The following is a 21,531-nucleotide window of genomic DNA, read 5'->3' on the forward strand; positions in this document are numbered from 1 at the left end:
GATCTTGGGTTACTGCTCCATTGGTCAATTTTTCCTTTGGGACAAACTGTCTTCTGAAGACTGGTTTGTTTTGGTTTTTTTTAACTAGGTATGTCTCTGCCGGAGTTGTAAGCAGTGTTGCCATTAACTTTTGATTCTAGGACAAGCTATATTCATTGGTAGCTACTGCCAACGTAGAGGTTTACTACTGAGCGTGTTTGCCCCCTTTTATTGCAGAGAAAGAAAAGATTTCCGCATTATATTCCGTAGTTAAACTGTGTTTTGAGGATGTCGTTGTGTAAATCTGAGGTTTCGCATGATTGAAGCTTTTTCTGCTTTGATGGCCCTTCTCACAGTAGAGAGAGAGTCAGCTGCTTCTCTGGGCAACATAACTACATAAGCTAGGGAAGATGTAGTTATCACATATGTCCCTTTGCTTGATTGTGCCTAATCACTGGAATGATTGCACTGTGCTTGAAGATTCTGCATGCCTGAATATCCTGAAAGAGGAGGGTTTGTTCGGGGCACAGATGTGTACAGTAGCACATCTGTGAATAAGTCCACTAAGTAGGTATTCACCTTGTTCTTCAAACGTTAAATGTTCATGCTGCTTCCAAGTAGTTGTCACTGACAGGACAAAAGCTTTTCAGGGCAAGACCAGACAGTGTGTTTGAAGATCATTTGATAAGGATTTTGAATGGTTAGACTTTTGGGAGACTGTCAGTTAGCAATAATGTATTTGTGCTGTCTGCGTGGTGGCATTGAGTCATAACCTCTGCCTGGCACTGCAGTCGCTATTTTGGTGTCTCGTTTTAAAAGAATAATTTTGTTTTAAAGTTGGCAGTTACAGGAAGCAAATTCAGGATACTATGCAGAGGATGCACACCATTAAATAGTCAAGAATACTCTTTACTCTTCATTTTAAAATATTAGTTCTTTTCAGTGGGTGAAATAGTGTTGTTGGATTCCTTAAAACAGTAGGGTTTTGTTTCTCAGCTGTGTTGTGTCTGATAAATTACTGAAAATCTAGTGCTGTTTTACATGGTGAAAATTTGATGTCAGCCAAGCTATGTCAAATTACCCATAAGAAAATTTTATCATAGCAAAAAGCTGTGAAGAAAACTATTTTATAGTACAGTAAACAATATTTTCTAGTATTTCATAGTAGAAAATAGTTTATAGTACAGTATTTTGTAGTACAAACAATATTTTATACTATGTTTTGGTTTTAGGATAAGGAGACTAGTATCTCTCCTCTAACTTAGGAAATTGTAATTGACACATCTGAAGTCATGCAAAGGATTAGGCCAGCTGCGTGTAAGCATATACAAGACAAGTGGTTGAATGTGTTCTCAAGGGCGTCATCTTTTTGAAATGTGATCTCCAAGACTGAAATGGCTGTCTTGCTGGCTACTCTGAAACTTTATATTCGTGAATCAGACAAGACTGTAGATAGAGGTGAGAGCTTTTGCTGAAGGTCTGTTTTATTTTGAGATTTCTGCAATCCATTCTTATGGGGGAAAAATATTTTTTTTAACCTGGAAACATTTAAAATAAATTTCAGAACATGTTTTATTTAAAAAAAAATCTTTTTTCTAATACATTAGCAATACTCTTGTTTATAATGATCTCATATTTGAAAAATATGTGGAAACTAGGCTCTCTGTGACCACACTCTGGTCTGTTTTTTGTTAGTTAGAACTTTGAGCCAGTATTTTAAGAGTATCTGAAAAGCCAACCTTTAAAATACAGGTTTAAACATTTAGGTAAACAGATTTCAGAAGTGTTCAGCACCTCTGAGAGCTTTACAGCTTTTCTAAGGTTTGTACATATTGCAGATGCCTGCGTTTTGAAAAGCTGTATAGCTCTCAGGTTTGTACATATTGCAGATGCCTGCGTGTTGTGTACTCTGCAGCAATGGATGTACATGCTTCTGAATACGTGAGCAATAGTCCTGTTAAATATCACTGAGATCTCTATTTTTAAGGCATTCTTTGCTTTTGACTTTCATATTAATAGTGATCTAGCTGTGCACCTTTACGTTAACTAGAAAAAATATTAAAACACATTTTCTGAAATTACTTTTTTCAATGTAGAGCACATTGCACTCCAGACATTTGCTTTTAATGAAGCTTTTTGAGTTGCCACTTGAATGGTTTTTACAATACTATCTGAGAATCAGTTATGTGAGTAACAGCTTGAAACAAACAATTGTTTTAAAACATCATGGATCATCCTCTGCTGTTTTGGGGGAAAGGAGTGGGGTATCAGATTAAAGAGCGTCCAGCTGAAAGATAAAGCTACTGTACTAAAATAGGAGTTACACAAAGCATGTGGTTTCTTGGAAGCATGGAGTTCTTGCATTTCGACCTGATTCATCACATTTTCTAGATGTATGCAAATGAATTCAAGATATGAAGCAGGTATTGTTGGCTCTAGAATTTTAATACTTGGATGGAAGAGGAATCTTTTGAAAATACGGGTAGTTCTTTAACAGAAAATCCTGGAAGTGCTTAAAAAACCCCACCTGGTTGTATTAGTTACAAAGTGAATGAAATTCAAAATGGATTATGAAATAAACATAAATAATTCTGTGTGCTTTAAAACAGTGAATAATTTGATGTTTTTACAGGGCTACCAGCAAAGCCTTTTAAAGAAAACCATTTAACAGCTATTATTTCTAGCCAGTTCGTAAGTTTGTAAACTCAGTTATCAGTGCCACGCTGATGGGATACTTTTTGATTCTGCTGAAAAGCATAAGAAGCATAGAGCCTTGTGTCAGCTGGTGAGCGAAGCACAAAAAAGGCTAACTTGACTTTGAGGTTAGAGGAACGCTCACTGTGGCCAGAGCTCAAGGAAGCTCAGACCGCTGTGATGAGTCACAGGCAAACTCTGCCTCAAATGATGTAAACAAAGCTTGATCCTCCTTATTTTGCTCAGTGATGTTATCACCCTGTTTACACTACTGTGGACTTGGACCTCCTTGGATTTCCTAGTGTTTTCATCTCTATCCTAGTCTCCTGAGCCTGTCTTGTAAAATTCTGTCTGCTACTGCCACCATCAGTCCTTCTGGCTCAGAAGCCTTCACTGTATCTGAACTATCCTGTGCCTTGTGTTTCCAGTATAGCTTCAGGACGTTTGTGTGGGCACTAGGTTGCCTGTAAGGAACCTTTAGAGAAGAAGGAAAAGTATTTTGTCCAGGCTCTGAAAACTTGAGTACTCTGCTTTCCAGTGATAGCTGTGTAAAACTTTAAGAAAGTCAGACTGTTGCTAAATACTGAGGAAAAAGCAGTCTTGTAAAAAGGGGCACATCCATCATAGGTGAGGAGTGTTGTATATGTGCATTCGGGGAGGAGATCTGAACAAAAAAGGAATAGGCTATTATTGACATTTGATGTTACACATAAACGTATGCTGTTTTCATTTAAAAATCCAAATTAAATCAAACAAAAATACCCAACCCCCTGAAAACCTACATGGTTTTTAAGTACGTTCAGCCCAGGCAGAGAGAATCAGCAGAAATGATGACTCTGAATTGAAGGAAGAAAGAATAGACAAAAACTATGCAAAGTCAAAATAAGGCTTATACTGTAATGCATTCATCCCTTATTTTGTATTCTTAATATTTTATTTTTAAAGCTATTTTATGAGGACGAAAGATGTTACTGATATACAACTTTTTTAAAGTGTATAAGGTTTTTAAATTTCAACTTGTTGGAAAGGATTTTAAAGGTAGGTGAGGTGCTTGCAATATATTTAAGGAAAAAATACTGAAATTGTTCTGATATGAAATTCTCATAGTTATGAAACACTGATCTGCAGATGTTGTTTTTATCCATATACGTTCATTACGAACAGAGGCTTTTATGCTCACGAACTGTTAAAGGAAATTTTCCTATTCCTGTAATTACTGTGATTTTTCATTGTTTTCTCCTCCAAGTACTCTCATCCATGGTGTGTCCATTGCCAGAAGCAAAACATTGGACAAGATCGATACTTGGTCAGCTTTTGGCAGAGACAATTTCTTCAGTACTGTTCTTTGACTTGTTTTTTTTTCCCCAAGGGTAGAACCTCTCTCAGTTCTCTAATGCAGGTAAACCCTTTGCTTGAATGCTTCAAGGTTAGGAATGAGAAATTTGTAATGCCCATTTCTAGTAGAAACTGCTGCTCAGCAGCTGTACCTGGACCCTGTATTGCAGGTGAACTGGAATTGACTGTATGAGCTGTGAAACTGGATGTGTGTATGTGTGGAGAAAGAGTAATTAACATTTTTAAAGTATGAAGACTCTTCTTTAATTTCATAATTTAGGCAATTGTTGCTTTGCTACATTTTTCTTGTTTTTTCCAGTAGGAAATAGTTCTAATAGTAACCCTCACAGAACTTATTTCAAGGTTTTTCAGCATGAGTTCTAGATGCAATTGCAAACTTCCGATTTCAAAAATAGATCGTTTGTGAGGGATTTGTCTTAACAAAATAATGGCCAGTTACTTGAAAGATGAGGGGTTTTTTATGATATTAACTCTTTCTATGAGAGTTGCAAGTCTGGAGTAGAGCTTGCAGTAAAAATGAGATTCCCAAGTTAACAGCTTGCCAAGGTGCTGGCTTTGCATTGAAATGTAGCAGGTCTGATTAACTTTAGGGCAGCAGGGCAGAGAGCGAGGGTAGATAGTGCCTACCATTTCAAAGACTGACTGACTCCATTTACAGTTTTAAGATTCTGAGGAAAATGGAAACCAAGGAGTTTCTGCAGACAGAAGCAAGAGTTGGCAAATATCTTCAGTATATTGGTTAGAAGATGCATTTTGTGCTGGCGGAACTTACAAGCGACTATTTGGGCTAATTGCCAGTGGAGCTGTGCTTTCCCATTCTCTTTTAATACTGTCTTCTTTTAGTCTCATGATTATGTTCTACATATAGCTTACTGTATGGTGATACGGCTCCTTTCGCATGATCCAGAGGGGTTTCTGTGTAGCTATGCTGAGAGTAATGTGCTCTTGACGCTGCGGTGCAATGTCGTGCTGTTAAGGGCACACCTTCAATCATGTTCTAGGCTTCCGTGTAAACTGGTGGAAAAAAGGAATGCAGCTTTATTGCAGTGGAGAGCCTAATTAATTGAAATACTAAATTGCATACTGGAAACTGAGGAAACTACTTTAAGCCTCTGCAAATGCTGTTTAGCCTTATTTTTATAGCCCTAGAGGCAGAATCGGATCTGTCACTTGCTGGCACAGCAAAAGAAGATTGTTCTGGGAGTATCGACCCTTTTTTGCCCTCTGCCTCTGTAGTTGTAAGCAGTTACCACGACTGATTCACTGTAGAATGTCAGAATTTACTACTCGGGCAAAATAAGTCTTGACAGAAAATCATCTTGTGCTTCTGGACTTCGGCATGCTCTCTCCCTTTCATTCTGAAATAGTGCAGTTGTGTGTGTATCTCTGGATTTGTGGCTGGTTGGTTTTCAGACAAGGGTATAAAGAAATTTAAGTGGAAGTTTGTTACTGCTTTGGTAGAGGATCAGGTCTCTGAATCGCCTACAGTTTCCAAACATAAAGCTCTGCACGTTGGCTGACCTTATGTACTGAAAAGACTAAGTGCTGTTTGTTCTTATGCTGCACTTTTAGAAAAGCCTAAGAAGGTATTAATGTGGTGATAAAGTGGATCAAGTGGTATGTATGTGCCTTGTAGAAGTTAAGAAACATTTTTTTTTACTGTCGGAGCAAACGCACTAAATGGAGCTAAGAAATGTCGAGGAGACTGTTCACGTTAGGAAAGAAATTGGTATGGGGAGTTTGAAAGCTTCAGGTTCTGTAAGATATGTTTGCTGTGGTTTGCTGTACGCTGGCCACTTTCTAGGACTTCCTAAGAACCTCAGTTCCTCCTTCATAACCAAACAAGGTGAGCAATTTGTGAACTAACTTTGGTCTCGTAAATCAAGCTGCCGATAGGGAATTTTCAGGTTGTTACAGGGCAAATTTTTCAAGCTTTTCAGCAGTAACAGAGTACAAGATTTCTTCTAGTCATTTTTTATGGATTCACAGATTAGGTCTATTCCTTGCAAAATCAGAGGTGTAAAGTAGGGTACTAGGTATATGCTTTAATTGAGGTTCTCTTTAAATTTGAAGAGGATAGATGAAGTGGTACTGCTGCAGAACCTGAACCTGCTTTAACTTCTGGGACAAAAAAATAGATGTATGCAGGTCATGGCTACAGGTATGTCTATCTCCTGTTTGAGATGGAGGAAAAAAAAAAATTATCTTAGGTCTGTCTGGGTGATATTTTGAGTAGGTGAGTGAGAGCTGGTCAACAGCGGGACTGTGTTAACCTGCTTAACTTGGCATTTATCCCAGGAGATCTTATATGTGTGGTGTGCTGAAGAAGCACTAGTTTTGCTGATACATTTACTAATATAATTGTCTTTCTAACTTACTATGTTAGTCTAGTGTAAACGTAATGCTGGCTCCTTCAAAGAAAACTTGGTTTCTTCTTTAATTTCTTCATACCTGGTATTTGTAAGAGCTGTCTGACTAAGAACTAGCTAAGCATCCCCAATCCTTAAAAATGTTGTGTCAGCATGTGGTATTCAGTGAGTCACAAGGCTAACTGTATTATGGCTGGTACAGGGAGGAAAAAAGGTAAGGTTTATTTAAAATAAAATGAAAAGGTTTGTGTTTGTCCTCAGAATTTGACGTTATCTTTATAGTCTTCCATGAGAGTGTTTAATGGTTGTAATAAAGTAGGAGAAATTCTGGTAGGAAAGCAATGAAGAAATGTGCATTGTGTTTAACTGGCAAAGGGTTTACTGAAGCATTTCTGAGAATAGGTGTGGGTTGTGTGTTTTTTTTCCTTTCAGTTGATGCTGATGAGATAAAACGACTAGGAAAGAGATTTAAGAAGCTTGATTTGGACAACTCTGGTTCTTTGAGCGTGGAAGAGTTCATGTCTTTACCTGAATTGCAACAGAACCCCTTAGTACAGCGAGTAATAGATATATTTGACACAGATGGAAATGGAGAAGTGGACTTCAAAGGTAAGACACAGTGCTTTGTGACAGGTGGTGGCATTTTATCAGAATTCCTGGAGCTTTAGAATTCAAATTTTGCTTCAGCTGAGAAAGAAGGGGTAAAGAAAACTTGTTAATCAAAATAAGGTGCTAATTCCTAGTGAAACTGAATACCAGTAAAACCAGTTTCTCTGGCACATGAGGGCACTCCTGAATGAAATGCTTAAAAGAGCAGATTGTTTAGTAATAGCTTTCCAGGTCATACTGATTTAGGACTACTCATTAAGTATCTCTTAAAGTACACTAATTCAGTCTCTTAATTGTGGTGCTATCTGAAGTATATTCTTAGGCTGAAGAGACTGAAAAAAATGGGGTATACTGTGTAAGTGGTGCGTCTGTGCGTAAGTTGTATTTATCCAAATGTTACGAGATCTGTCTTTTGTTGGAGTATTTTGAAAATAGTTTTCTAAATTGTGAAAGTGGTCCAAATTTTTCTGTCGATACTTCCTTTACAGGATTCTTTTTATGATCTTAGGTAGACACTTCAAGCGAAACCCAAAAGTTTTTATTTAGTATATTCCTCCAAAATTTTAGACTTATTTTAAATACTCATGATTAAAAGGGCCAGCAGGTTAAAAATCTTCATTACTAGTTGATGTTAAAACAGTCTCTGACCCTTAGAAGTGACAATGTCTGTAACTTCTGTTCCGGGTAATACTTAGTATCTCTTGTTGCTCATGACTAGAAAAGGTTAATCGGTTTTTCTTGAGTGGTTTTTTTTTTTAATTGGAGAAAGTTCTTAAATCTCATTTATATTTACAGGCTTGTAAGTACTTTGAATTTAATTTACATTGTAAGTAAAATGTTACATACAAAAGCTGCTAACCTTTACAAAACCCCTTAAACTTCTATAGGGAGAACTACAGTGTAACTGGAATGTTGAGTTTTTAAGACTTTTTCTTGGTATCGGTTTCCAAAGCAGTAATTGTTGTATGTAATTGTTCAAAATCCCCTTGTGAAAAATAGGCAGTGATGAAAGATGATGCTGTATTATATGTGACATTGAGCTGTGATTAATATAATTACCAAGAGCTGTTCCTCTTGGGTGGGAATAGGAAGTTGTCAAAATCAATTTTCCATGGTAAAATGATGCCGTTGCAATAAGTGGCAATGAATTCTGTTGTTGTCATCTGGCCAAGTTTGGTTCATTTAATTTCTTTATTTCTGTCTCAGAGGGAAGCTCAAAGGAAAGATTTTAAACTGAAAGAGGGTAGATTTAGATCAGATACAAGAAATTTTTTACAATGAGGGTGGTGAGACACTGGAACAGGTTGCCCAGAGAGGTGGTGGATGCCCCATCCCTGGAAGTGTTCAAGGTCAGGCTGGACGGGGCTTTGAGCAACCTGGTCTAGTGGAAGGTGTCCCTGCCCACGGCAGGGGGGTTGGACTAGATGACCTTTAGAGGTCACTTCCAACCCAAACTATTCTATGACTCTATGAAAAGGAAAATTACTAGTGTGAGGAAACTATCATTCTTTCATTGAAAGACCCCAAATTTAGATTACTCTTTCATAAGCATAATAGTAAAACTCAAGTTATCAGTCAAGCGTTTTGTTGATAAACAACATAGGAATCGTTGACTTAATTTCACAAAACTTGTTGAAACTGTAGTAGGCCTTTCAATCTAATGCGATATTGCTATACCTCTCTATTCTTTCTATGCCGTAGTTTAGCTTGCAGTTCTGCACTGTTGTCATTTTTACCACCCAAAGCTCTAGGAAGTCTAATTACGGGATCTCATCCAGACACATCACATCCCGTGGTTTTTTTGAGGGGTTTTTTGGCAACTCAAGAGTTTGCTCCTGGGATAACGACTTCATTGTTAAACAGTGTAAATTTTCTTTTTACCCTGTTTCTTATATAAAAATATTTTTTCAGGTTTTTTTCCTAGAGCAGTTTTCAGTTTCATGTAATTCTTGCATTAAGTTGAGCAACCAAACTTGAGAGGAACTCTATAATGAGAATCCCCACCGGAGTAGATTTAGTAGAGATCTCGATGGAGTTTTTAATATCAGATTTTGGTGAAAGTCTAGTTCAGAATTACTTAAATACTGGTGTGAATGAGTCTGTTCAGTGAGCGCAGTATTGGATTTGAAGTACTTCCCGCTGAAGAACATCAAAGTATCAAAGTATGTGGACACTTAGGTGTCACAAGGTAGGCAATATTTTAAAGATTTTTAGGGTAATTTAGATTCTTATTAAATTTCTGAATGTTGATTTCCTTGGTTTATTAAAAAACTTTTTCGTAAATGTTTTTCTTGTATTCTTTAGAATTTATAGAAGGAGTATCCCAGTTCAGTGTCAAAGGAGATAAGGAACAGAAGTTGAGGTGTAAGTATTTTGATTGTCCTTAACAAAAATATTTTGATCCTCAAAAATATACTTTTGTTAGTTAACATTGGGAAATCAGGAAATCCAGATTCTTTTAAAAAGTGGGAAATCATGAGGGTAGATTGTAAGCTTTTGCACACACCGTCATTTGTGTGAAGAATTTGCCAGCACTCTTTTCTGTGGGGAATGTTAGAGGAGGTTGCCTTCTGAGTATGCTCAGTTGTTTCCCATTTAAAAAAAAAATAAAATCATTTAAGGATACTTAGTTCACAAAACTGTAACTGTGTAACAGTGTGCTTTGCTTTATGGGAGCATAAGAAGAATATTAAATTTTTTGCTACTACAGTAGAACAGCACTAGGTTCTTGTTTGAGAACGGCATCTCAGGAATACATCATGACCCAAGCTTTTGGAGCGGTGAAGGGATAGGTTCAGTCGTGGGTGTAGCTTTCAATAACTAAGACATCATATAGGTTTAGGAAAGAAATCTGCTGTACTGAAATGTTTAAAAATAAATTCAGTCTTAATACCAAATTGTTTGCAGCGAAGTAACCAGGTGGGATTTTGATTCATCTGTTTCCCAGAAGGTTGTAATTTTTTCTGCTTGCAAATGAGCTCCTACCTGGGTTACTTGTGGTGGTGATGATTTTTCCAGTTCAGTGTTTATAGAGTTCTTTTACTGCTGGTGCTAAAACAATCTTGACTGACATTTCTGAAGTGAGGTTTTTTCTCTTAAATTTGATAGTAGCACCATTCATTGTATTGTTTCTGACTTTTCATGTTTTTCAGAACAAAACTGAAAAGCTGTTAGAAATCTCACTTAAAATGCAGTATTTTTCTCAGTTTGTGCAGGGTTGTCATCATGTATTGTTAATGCAAAGCACATGAATGTATAGTGCTCTTTTCCAACGACATTTGTTACTGAAAGTTTTACACATTTTTTTTTCTTTTTTTTTTTACTTCTGCAGTTGCTTTTCGCATTTACGATATGGACAAAGATGGTTATATCTCAAATGGAGAGCTCTTCCAGGTGCTGAAGATGATGGTTGGGAACAATCTCAAAGACACTCAGTTACAGCAAATTGTAGATAAAACCATAATTAATGCAGATAAGGATGGTGATGGAAGAATATCCTTTGAAGAATTCTGCGCTGTAAGTAACCTCTGAAGAAAACTTTGATAATTCGGAATTAAAAAAAAAAAGAGGAAAAACAGTAAACAGCATAAAGGGTAAGATTATAAAAGCAGAGTATAAAAAGCATTATAAAAATGCTAGCCTGGCACGAAGATGTATATTGGATTCCAGTCTCTATGCTGATAGAAAATAGCAGCTTTAAAGATGAGTTGTGAGTGGCTTGTTGTAGGAGGCTGGTTTTCCTTGTTTTCAACAGTTAAATTTGATTAAAAAAGAAACAGCACCTTCATAAAGGGTAAGATTATAAAAGCAGAGTATAAAAAGCATTATAAAAATGCTAGCCTGGCACGAAGATGTATATTGGATTCCAGTCTCTATGCTGATAGAAAATAGCAGCTTTAAAGATGAGTTGTGAGTGGCTTGTTGTAGGAGGCTGGTTTTCCTTGTTTTCAACAGTTAAATTTGATTAAAAAAGAAACAGCACCTTCAATTGTTTTAAATGTCTCTAGCTGCTTAATAGAATACACTGAGCGGAAAAAAAAAAATCAAAGCATGGTGGGCAGGCACGTACAGTCTGCTGAGGCGGGGGGGTGGGGAATGCTTCAAACCATCTGAAAGCTCTGAAACCAGAGTACGTCATGGCAGATCTCTCTTTCAAAAAGTTTCGCTGTCAGGGGTGGTGCGTGGAGGCGAGAGGTGTGTTCCAGAGGTGAACTTTAGCTTAATCTCCCAGTCTCTAAACTAGGTGTCTGCTCCCAATCACCCTTTAGAAAGGTTTATCTCTGCAGGGTGTGGAGAGAGCCTGGGGAGATTATCACCAGCTGCAGAACACGGGGATTTTATAAAGTCCAGGGTAGTGGGATTTGTGTCAGTTAGAGGGAGAGTAACCCCTCAAGTGCTGCTCTTGAAAAAGGACAAACGGTTGAAAGGCGCATTTTAAAAACTCTTTGGGTGTTACTGAGCAGAATGCTTGAATGTAGCACTTAAGACTTGAAATGGTTGATTTTCACCCACGTCATAGATTTGTTTAATTAGTCGACAGCAAGTTTTAAATTCCTTCCCTCTTTAAAAAAAAAAGTAAATGACACATTGGAACTTGGAACATTTGAAAATCACAATAATAAGTGTTTACACATTAATTTTAAATGGTGTATTAATGAACATACACCTGGGTAGCACGTTTTGACTCGGTAGGCACTCAAGCATTGCTTTTGTTTCCTCCTCTTTGAATTTACAACTTCAGTTCAAACATAAATTGCTCATACTCATGATTAGTGCAAGTTCTAAAAAAAAAAAAAAAATCTGCCCTCCCCCAAACTATTAAAGCAAAAAGGTTCTATTGTCTGCATATTTTTTTTTTTTGGTAGAGTTTAGTTATTTTCGTGGCATCATGTGAAAATGCATGGTCATCTGCAAAGAACGCTGAGTTGCAGCCTGCAAACACCTAGATTAGTGAAATACCTGTTTATTTCTTGCACTGGGCTGTTGTCTTCTAGCCATCCATCAAATATGATGTTGCCCTTTCTTTTCTTTTGTCTTTGGGCTTCTGCCCAGACTTCCTGTCTTGTACTGCTATTTGATTTTCCTCTATCTTTCTTTAAATTTCTTCAGTTTTTGTTGACCTCCTGACAAGACACCTTTCATTCCTACAATCTCTCATCCTTTTGTTCTTGCGTTTTACCTTCTTTGATTTTTTTTTTTGGGGGGAGGGCCATCTATCTACAAAAATACTTTTTCATTTGTGGCATTTGGCCATACCATTTGGCCTTTGAATTTTGTTTCCGCATTATAAAAAGTTCCTCTGACATCACACCTTTCCTTTTCCTTTCTCTGTGCGTGAATTGTACACCTTTGAACACCGGTAATTCTTTTTTGGGTGCATGCAGTTTTGTCAGAAATCCTTCCGCCTTTCCTAAGGCCCTTTGCTTCTCCTGTAAAGATGCACAGTTTTACAGGGTGTTTTAGAAGGAAAGTTAGCGTTTCATGTAACATGCAGAAACATAATACAAGGTCAGAATATGAGATGGGGGAGGAAAGCCAAAATGGTGTAGCTAACACTGTTTTTCAGGCCCTTGAGTGTGTAAGTTGTACTAATATAATTACCTTGGTTCACACATAATTCATTCACATATCACACAGTACTTGTGAAATGTCAGTTAGTTCGGAGAGGCCAGGGAAGTCCTGTAATTACGATTGACCCGAAAGCATCTTCTGAACAAAGTTCCTTCTTTGTATCTTGCTAACTTCCAATGCTCATCTGTTTATGAACGCTTGTTTTTCTCCCAGGTTGTAGGAGGCCTAGATATCCACAAAAAGATGGTCGTAGACGTGTGACTCTGTAGGGCACCACCCAACACTTTTGCTTTCTTCTCCATCTCTGAAGATCTGCTCAAGACGTCCAGCAATGCTCTCTGTGTATTTAAATGGAAGTATTTTTCTCTGTGAAGCCACATTTTCCAACATGAGCCTCATGAAGCCAACTAAGTGTTATTGAACTTTTATTCTCTCAATAACTCAGTGTAGCACTTTAAAGTCTGAAGGACAGCAAAGATGGAAAGAGCATATCAGTATGGTGGAGAAAGGGAAGGGGTTGGCTTTTTAATTTATTTTTCTTCATCTTTTATAACAAGAAAATATCTATCTATATATATATATGTGTGTGTGTATTTATATATAGATATATATGTAGCTTTCTATATGTAGTAGCTAGGTGGGCTTTAATTTAATATACTTGATTCAGAAACAAAACTAGAGTACAAAGTGCCAAGCAGAATATTAACAGTTCAATATATGGATATACATCCTTACTTTTATTTCACACAGTTTTATATATATAGTAGAAGAATGTAAAATTTTAACTGGGTGTTAGGTCAACTCTTTTCCTTTTCCTGTGACTGTTCAGATGTTTCTATATATTGACTGGCTGACAAAGCATTGCTTCTTATTAATTCACCTTAATTACATTTTTTGTAACACAGGAGACTAAGTTTATTTATACCTGTTAATATATTACCAGGGACTGTGTCTCTTTGCTAAATAACTTAGTACAGTTCTACTTAATATGAGAATATAGTTTAATGCTACTGCCAAGAACTAGCCCTCGTGTGCATATAGTAACCGCAGAATGCTTTGATGGCTGCTAGATTTCGTCACCTAGGAAGGCGGAGCAGTTACAGCTGTCCTGAAGTTAAGGTAAATCTGCTGTTCTGGATTCGTTTTAGATACAGCTGCTCAAGGTGTTGGACGCATTCACGACTTTCTCTTGTGCTTAGCCTAACGAAATTAGGATTGACGTAACTGTGCAGGATTCCCATCTACTTATTTTATACAGTACTTAGATTATAAAACGTTCTTGCCATTTAAATTCTGTTGTTTCAACCATGATAGTTTCCCCTCTGCATTTAAAGAATACTACAGGTAGCATAAAAAACTGGTAATATTTTATATATATATATGTATATAGGATTCATACAGGGGGAAAAAATTGTTAACCTATGCCATAGAGGAGGAAAACTTCACACTATCTAAATTTGTACCTCTTGCGGTTCTCCAGTGCTTTGCCTGGAGAATTTTTTTCTTTTCTAGATTTGTCCATATCATAATTTGTAACGGACGGTAACTTGATATATTTGTGTGATATAAAAGTAGCGAGCCATGTTTTACAACTTTTTATCATCCCTTCCCTTTTCTGCAATGGTACTATTGGCTGGAAGAAAAACATTTGCTAGATTTTTTAGGACAGTACATCTTTCCTGTATAGTAGTTTTTCTATTAAAAAAATTTTATAATCAGCAGTGGAAAGTGCAGGTTGTCTGAACCTACTTCAATCGAGCACCTGTCTGCCATAGCTGTTCCTTCAACTGAGTGCTGCACATCATGGGCTCTGTCTGTGAGAGAGAAATCCAGGTGCTTGGTGTCCTTGCATGACATGAAGTTTTGCATGTAGATCGATTTGAAATGTTCCTCTTGTTTACATAATTTGCATAATTTAAAAGATAATGTTGCCAAACTTTGGTAAATGTTAATGTTCAAAACAAAATTCTCCACTACATGTAACTTTTTTTCTTCCTCTGGATCAGTACGTGGCTTATAATCCCAGCCAGTGGTTGTATCTGTTCCAGTGTCAACTGCCATGTGCTCTGCTTCAAGGGGGAACTAGTCTTTTGTGAATTTTTTGTACATAAGTATTTGTTACAAACATTTTAGCAAATGCTTTCGATTTCTCTTACTTGCTTGTGCATATCTTGGCTGGCATTATAGAAATTAGTGCTAATGTTATTTCCTTAGGGGGATTGGAAGGGGAGGGATGAGGCAGTTTTGGTTTTGTTTTTTTTTTTTGTTTTTTTTTGTTTGTGTGGGGAAAAATGATTTATGTTGAATGTTTAGTTTTTCCTCTGCATGCTACATCATATGTTGTGGGAACTATAAGAACCTTCATACTATATGAATACAAAATAAAATATTTGAACCTTGGCTGGGGCGCTTCAGTACTTGCCTAGACCTTTCCTGTTCAACTTAAGGCAGCTCTGCACCCTGCTCTAAAGAAAACAAAACTTGCTGTTCATAGTTTTTGTCCTCTCTCCAATTATAGAGATTGATTGAAAAACTGAGTGCAGGCAGTCCTCTGAATACTTTCAGGCTTCATTTCAGTGTTTCAAGACCACTTGCGTATTTTTTTTGTAAAGGCACATCTGGTTCTCTTTGCTACATGTCCAAATTGGATAAAATTTCTTGTTTTAAATCCTACCAAATTCAGAATGATTGTGGTAAGTGGAAGGTGGTTTAAAAAACAAAACAAACAAAAAAAATCCCTAACCTTAATGTAGGTGGAGAATGAAAGGCAGCTTCTTTCTCAAGGAAAGGTTGGAGGGCTCTGCTGGTGAAAACAATCCTCCCTGCAGCAGGTACGTCCTTCACAGAAGCAGCACAGAAGCTGCTTGCTGTTGCTCTTTGTGTTGCAGTTGGTTGGGCCTTCTGCGTGCTGCCCTCTCCCTTTCTACTGCTCTTGGTCGGTATCGGTATGCACCTGCTTTAGGATAAAGACTACATTACTTTTGTGTGTCCTTGCCTCGCTCTCCCCTTACCTTTCAAGCTAATCGAGGTAAATGACATAAGCAACCAATGAACAGAAAACGTGCTAATGGGGTTGGTGCACTGTTTTACCTTGAGGTGCTCAAAATGGACACTCTCCCCTATATAGCTCAGTGTTGAGAGCTGTATATTTAGGTAACTCGGCAAGTCTTAAATCTCCTAGCAATTGAAGGCTTGAATGAATTTGGCTATAAAGTGCTGCATTGGAAACTCAGACATTTGAGAGAAATGCTTACTCAATTTGTTAGTGTTTTTGGATAATCTCACTTCAGTTTTTTTCGTTCACAAACCTAAACTGAATTATTTTGCAAGAGACTTGGTAACAAGTTTGGCTGGCAAGGTCAGGACAAAAGGGCCCACATTTAAGTCAAATTGGGACTGCGGCTGGGCTGTGTCATCTCTCCCCCTGCTCTGTTGCATACATGAGCATTTTAAGGAGGAGTCACAGCACTTCACAGTTGTTTGTGCTCTGGTACGCTGGCAAGTACTTAACCTGGAGGCTCTTGGCTTCACTAGGCTGCCCTTACAGATCACTTGTGAGAAAATAAAAAAAATAAAATATATAGGTGCAGATTCCAGGATAAAGTTCAAATACGCTATTTACCTCTTTGTCTTCTTACCATTTTTGTGTGATACACTGTCCCATCACTAGCAGAGACTCATCGGGCAGCCTGCCATTGAACTTTGCATTCCAGTTGACACTTCCTTTTCCTTTTTCCAGGAAGATACTGATCCATGATGTGTGGTTATGAATGCTTAACTAGGCTGATTCCTTTAGGCTCAAACTCAAAGGCTTTCCGAAGTCCTCACAGCCATCTCTTTAATAGTTTGATGTTCAGAAAGTCAGTAATGAAGCATGTTTTTGTTTGAGGACAAGTTTCAGTAAAATCAGGTACCCATACTTCTGATATAGACACAACCAATTTAAAATAACTTTTAATGACTATACAGAAATATTAAGTGTATTCAAATCAGACAGCGTGTCTGAATGAAATTAGACTGCACAAACAGTCCTGGTTTTCTTCTGGGCTTCCAAATCAAGCGGAAGACCGAGTACTTCTGTCGCTCCAGGCCTCTCATGCATACAGAAACCCTGACTCCCAGCCCCAGTCCTTGGTGGTGCAGCCGTGCTGCAGCTCAGAATCTTTCAGCTGCTCTGCTGGCCACTGCCCGAATATTGCCATAAACTTTTGATGGAGGACTTCCTGCAGAAGAAAGCATAAATTCAGTCAGCAAACAAGATAATGTGTGTCACAGAAACGGATGTTTTGCTCTCATGTCTGTTAAAAGTGGAGAAATAAGTCCATGGGTGAGGAGGATGGCCAAGGTTAGCCACCCTGTCTATTACGGCAAGCGCAGAGTTAAGCTGTTGGTGTGGGTTGCCCCAGCTGCCCCCTTTGGCTTTCTAGACAGTGCCTTCAAAACAGCTGCTCAGGGAATACTGCAGCTAAAGCAAAAACCAGAAAGTCTTCCTTCTGCACCATGGAGAGGGTTTTGGGGTTTGCTTCCCCAAACCCTTCTCTTAAGGGCAACAAGATAAGATGACTCCCAACAAGCTACCTGCTCCAAATGCAGGTGTGGACACACCAGGGAAGGGAAGGGGACAAGACCCACAGAAAGCAGCTTCTCAGACTGCAAGATCTATTTAGATGTAATGGAGAAGATTAGATTACAGGACTTACCTAAAATTAGATTGCAAATTGCTGTTCGTGCCATTTTAATGTTCTGAAAAGATCCCAGGATATGAATTTTCCTGTAAAAAGCAGTCGAAGTAGTATTAGCTAATGGAACACCCCCCCTTGTGATTACATAGTTAATAAAGCATCAGTCTAAGCATCTGAGAGATGAACATGGATTTCAGATGAGCGTACTAGTTCCTTTTCTACAGTTGTAATTAAAAAAAAACCCAAACACTCAAAATCAGACAACCTACAGCATAGAACCTGTGCTCTTCTAAATCCTTCATAAAATAATTTACAATTTGCAAATTTAACAGTGTAGCAGCTTTAGGAGGAAAACGTTGTAGGGTTGGTGGGTTCAACTTTGATTATTTGCAAGAAGGAATTCTTATGCTGTGTAGAATCACTTAATTCTAGGTGTGCTGCTGACATTGTCATTGCTCTCCAAAGGTCAAATAAATACTCAAAAGAGCGTTCATTAAAAATAACACTTAAATCGTTTGTCTTACTACTGCTCTACAACAGTTTCAAAAAATTCCAAGTTAGCTTTGTTCCTGGAAGAGGACATGGATTAATTTAGGGACTGGGCTCTGCCTAGAAGGAAGGAAGTCAGTACTTACGCGTCCGCAAGAACTATTCGTGTCCTGGTTACGTTTTCTATAGTGAATTTTGTTTTTCCGCCTTTCCCTGCTATTCTCCCTATTGCTCTTGACAGATGATCTCCTTTCAAAGGTTTGACTAAAACGAGAGTAATACACTCAGTAAAACAGCAGCAGTGTGTATTTCTGTAATGCTTCCCTTGTTCAACTAACTGGAAACAACTCATTTTCAGTAATACAAAAGCAACTTTACTATAGGTGAAATAGATACGTATCTATATTCACCTATATAACTGGAAGCGAAAATTACATCCAGTGGTACGTGACCACGGGCATCAGGGAGAAATTCTCATACAGAACTGCAGCGGAAGGCATTCTCTTCATTACTGAGCAATAAAGATTGAGGAAAGAAACGGAGCCAGAGTGCACGCAATTAACACCAGTAGAAATGAAACAGATCACGTTGAGATGCTGCTCTCCTTGGAGCCTGCTCCAAGGAGTCCCAGTAATACATGAAATAACAAACGTCTCTGCTGCCTACTTCCCACCCCTCCCTGTCACCATAGCGGGAGGAACAAAGCCCATTCCAGTTTAAAAATCTAGTGGATGTATTTCCCAAAACACTCCATGTCACCTTTAAGTTTAAAACAACATTTACGCTGTGACAAGAAAAATCCAATCAACCTGACAAAGTGACACGCTTTTAAGGATGCAGGTTTGGGGGGTGTTGTCGGAACATCTTGCAAAACTGACAACCCCTTCCAGCCACCTGTACCTAGACAGTAATTCGAGGTATTGGCATGAAGGTTTTCCTGATCCCTGGGGATAAGTGACACAAGGGGAGCGGGGGGGGGGGAACAAAACAAAAAATGTATTTGCAGACGGTACACATGACTACTTGGAATAGCGCAGCAGAAACTACTTACCATCTGTAACTTCAAACGATTCTAGAAAAAGATCATCTAATCTGATGAGAGCAAGAGCATCCTAAAATATTAAGAGATTTGTTATCAGCATGAGTGTTACAGTACCGCAACAGAGTTGCAAGCTTATATGTTTTCTTTACACATATAAACAGATGACATCAGTAGTATTTCCCCACTTCACATATCGAACAACAGCCAGCTGAGGTTAGATCAGGTATTTTTTCAATAGCAATATAAGCATTTATTTCTGTGTAGAGAACCCTACAAACGCGTAGACCCCCACATTCACTGCAGACCCCCCTATACTAGTGAAGGCAGTACAAGTCTGCGGCAACGAGCAGCCTGTACGATACTGCAAAAAGTGGTTTTGTTGTCTCTAAGTAAATTTTGAGTTTTGAACAGACTGATGGTTATTGACTGGGACTAAAGCAAAATGAACGGTCTCTACATATGCAGAGCACCTCAGAGCCAGACAGAATATAATTTCCTGCTTGCCTCTCACATACCATTAAATATTTCCTCCATTTCATAATTTTAATTATGTGCTGTTTGAAGACTACCTTTTCATTCTGCATTAGCTTAAGAAACTAGACTTCCGCTCCAGTCACAATTTCAATCAAATTTATTTCTAGAAAACCACCTAAAGATTTTTCTTTCTTTCTTACTGTAATTTGCGGAGAGGCCAAAGACTTCATGCAAGCAAATTCAAGCAATCTCACGATCGAGCTGTTGGGAGACTCACCTCTACTTGGAACCCAAGTATAAATGCTTTCACAAAATCAGCTGCCTTTGTTAGAGCACCGAGATCCTTTGTCTCTTGACAAGTCTGCAAGACAAGAAGTTACGTTTGCAAATTAAGACCACGCAAATAGGATCAGGACTTGAAAAATCTAAGGGATGAAGGCTAACCGTTAAAAAGCCATGTTTAGGTAACGCTCCTATATGGTGTTTTACTGAAAGACCCAAGTGATAACTTTTGTGCTTCCTTATAATGTTGACCCTCAGCCACAAGAATGCGCCAACTACCAGAGCCTGTGTTCGGAGGGGAGGGAAAAAAGAAACTGCTGAAAATCCCCACCACCGGTGACCAAGAAGAACCTTTTTCATGAAATAAAAAACCCCAAACTAAACTGCAACACAGAACAGGAGAATAAAAGAGAAGGGCAGCAGGAGACAGCTTGGGAAAGGAAAGTTATTCTAATGACGACATGCTAAAGATGTTTCAGCAGGTGATTAGAAACAGGGACAGGTTCAATGAAACATACGGGACAAGAGAAACAAGATATTTGAACAGGAACAAATCGACCTGACACATCAGCAAGCATTGGAGTGTTTAAGTTTTATACTTCCCCCCCAGCCCCCAGCAGAGGCCACAGGATTTGCTGCCAGGGGGCATTTTTTCAGCTCGAACAAGATACTTGAACAGGAACAAATCGACACATCAGCAAGCGTTGGAGTGTTTAAGTTTTATACTTCCCCCCCAGCCCCCAGCAGAGGCCACAGGATTTGCTGCCAGGGGGCATTTTTTCAGCTCGTGTTCTAAAACTGGGCCAAAGCATTCCTCTGCTACCAGCCAAAACGTTTGTGCACATCTGCGTTTACAGATGCTAACAGGGACAACTGAGAAAAGAGCAGTCTGAAGCTGTAAGAAAAGAAAAGCGGGGAACAATAACTAAGGGAGAGATGACACATGAGTTACTGTATTAGCAATGTTGATGTATGCCAAAGGCATAGATAGCATGAGCTTTGGGTATACAATTAAAAACAGCTAGTCTGAATATTTCTGAGAGGGAGTAAGAATGAAGAATGAGCATCTACAGGATTTACAATTATATGTTGGTATCTGTACCCTAAGCTATTTCAGTGCAATCCATTAAAGAAAAATCGCAAGCTATTAAACTACAGGCCCTTATCTTCTGCCACAAACAAAAGACATTGGAAGATTCGGTGGCCCCCTCAAAAGGCACTGCTAACTCAAACTTGTCATGTTAAGTATTTAGTAGCCTTAAATATCTGGAAAACATTGCATTCCAAAATCATATCCAACACACAGACTAAGACTCTTCCTTAATTCTCGAGTACAGAGTTTTCTCCTGTATAAATCGAACCTCCCTCCCCCCGCCCCAGCTCATGCTGGCCCCCTCTGGAAGAGATTAACACTTTTGAATTTCACTTACATTAACTACCTGCTTCTAAGCAATAACTGCCAGATGGAGGCTTTTCTGGTTAGGTGAAACTACGCCGTTTCCATTTTTCCAAGCATTATGGGGGATTTAGAACGCTTCCCTAGTCCTTAATACGCCACGCAACACCGCCACCTACGAGGAGAGGCGCTGCATTTCGGGTATTAGCTGGGAAAGGAGGAGAAGGAGCTCTCTTTACCTTGATCTCAACGTTTCTTGTTTTCAAATTAAACCTGATTTGAAGCTGCAAGTGCTCCACGATAGGCGTGAATATTTTCATCCAGTTCTCTTTCAACGGAGTGTACCTGTTGGCCGGCACGGGAACCTTCCTCATTTCGCCTTTTCCGACCTAGCAGGGGGGGGAGAGGGTCGTGAAGCAAGGGGAGGCCGAGAACCGGCCACCGTTCCAGGGGCCAGAGGGCCGCTCGGCCTCCCGCGCCTCCCCCGGAGCGGCAGCCCCGGCCTCGCAGGCCCCAGGCGCTCGGTTCCTGCCGGCACCGCGACCAGGCCGGTACTTCCCCGCCCGGTGTCCCGCGTACCCCGAGCGC

The 21,531-nt window shown here is 38.8% G+C and overlaps 2 protein-coding genes across 2 annotated transcripts; one reads left to right on the forward strand and one right to left on the reverse strand.

Moving 5' to 3' along the window:
* The first annotated feature begins 1,373 nt into the window (after positions 1-1,373).
* On the forward strand, positions 1,374-14,979 carry PPP3R1 (protein phosphatase 3 regulatory subunit B, alpha). Its single transcript, XM_009290926.2, has 5 exons — positions 1,374-1,437; positions 6,831-7,007; positions 9,312-9,371; positions 10,339-10,523; positions 12,792-14,979. Exons 1-5 carry the CDS (start codon positions 1,374-1,376, stop codon positions 12,837-12,839), a joined length of 534 nt encoding a protein of 177 aa, XP_009289201.1. The 3' UTR covers positions 12,840-14,979.
* A 1,528-nt stretch (positions 14,980-16,507) lies between these two features.
* Positions 16,508-21,327, reverse strand: PNO1 (partner of NOB1 homolog). The gene is made up of 6 exons (XM_019475007.1): positions 21,183-21,327; positions 19,543-19,626; positions 18,801-18,861; positions 17,896-18,013; positions 17,279-17,349; positions 16,508-16,801 (listed from the first exon to the last, which is right to left on the reverse strand). The coding sequence occupies exons 1-6, from the start codon at positions 21,315-21,317 to the stop codon at positions 16,734-16,736; spliced, it is 537 nt and encodes a 178-aa protein (XP_019330552.1). The 5' UTR covers positions 21,318-21,327; the 3' UTR covers positions 16,508-16,733.
* Between the last annotated feature and the right edge of the window lie 204 nt (positions 21,328-21,531).

Source organism: Aptenodytes forsteri, unplaced genomic scaffold, assembly GCF_000699145.1.
Source record: "Aptenodytes forsteri isolate BGI_AS27 unplaced genomic scaffold, ASM69914v1 Scaffold346, whole genome shotgun sequence".
NCBI lineage: Eukaryota > Metazoa > Chordata > Aves > Sphenisciformes > Spheniscidae > Aptenodytes > Aptenodytes forsteri.

Coding starts and splice junctions, on each gene's coding strand:
- PNO1 (XM_019475007.1), bottom strand. CDS start 21,317: ATGAGGAAGGTTCCCGTGCCGGCCAACAGGTACACTCCGTTGAAAGAG. Junction 18,862..19,542: donor TACTTGGGTTCCAAGTAGAG/GTGAGTCTCCCA, acceptor TTAATATTTTAG/GATGCTCTTGCTCTCATCAG. Junction 16,802..17,278: donor AATTTGCAATCTAATTTTAG/GTAAGTCCTGTA, acceptor TTTCTTCTGCAG/GAAGTCCTCCATCAAAAGTT.
- PPP3R1 (XM_009290926.2), top strand. CDS start 1,374: ATGGCTGTCTTGCTGGCTACTCTGAAACTTTATATTCGTGAATCAGAC. Junction 1,438..6,830: donor AGACAAGACTGTAGATAGAG/GTGAGAGCTTTT, acceptor TTTTCCTTTCAG/TTGATGCTGATGAGATAAAA. Junction 9,372..10,338: donor TAAGGAACAGAAGTTGAGGT/GTAAGTATTTTG, acceptor TTACTTCTGCAG/TTGCTTTTCGCATTTACGAT.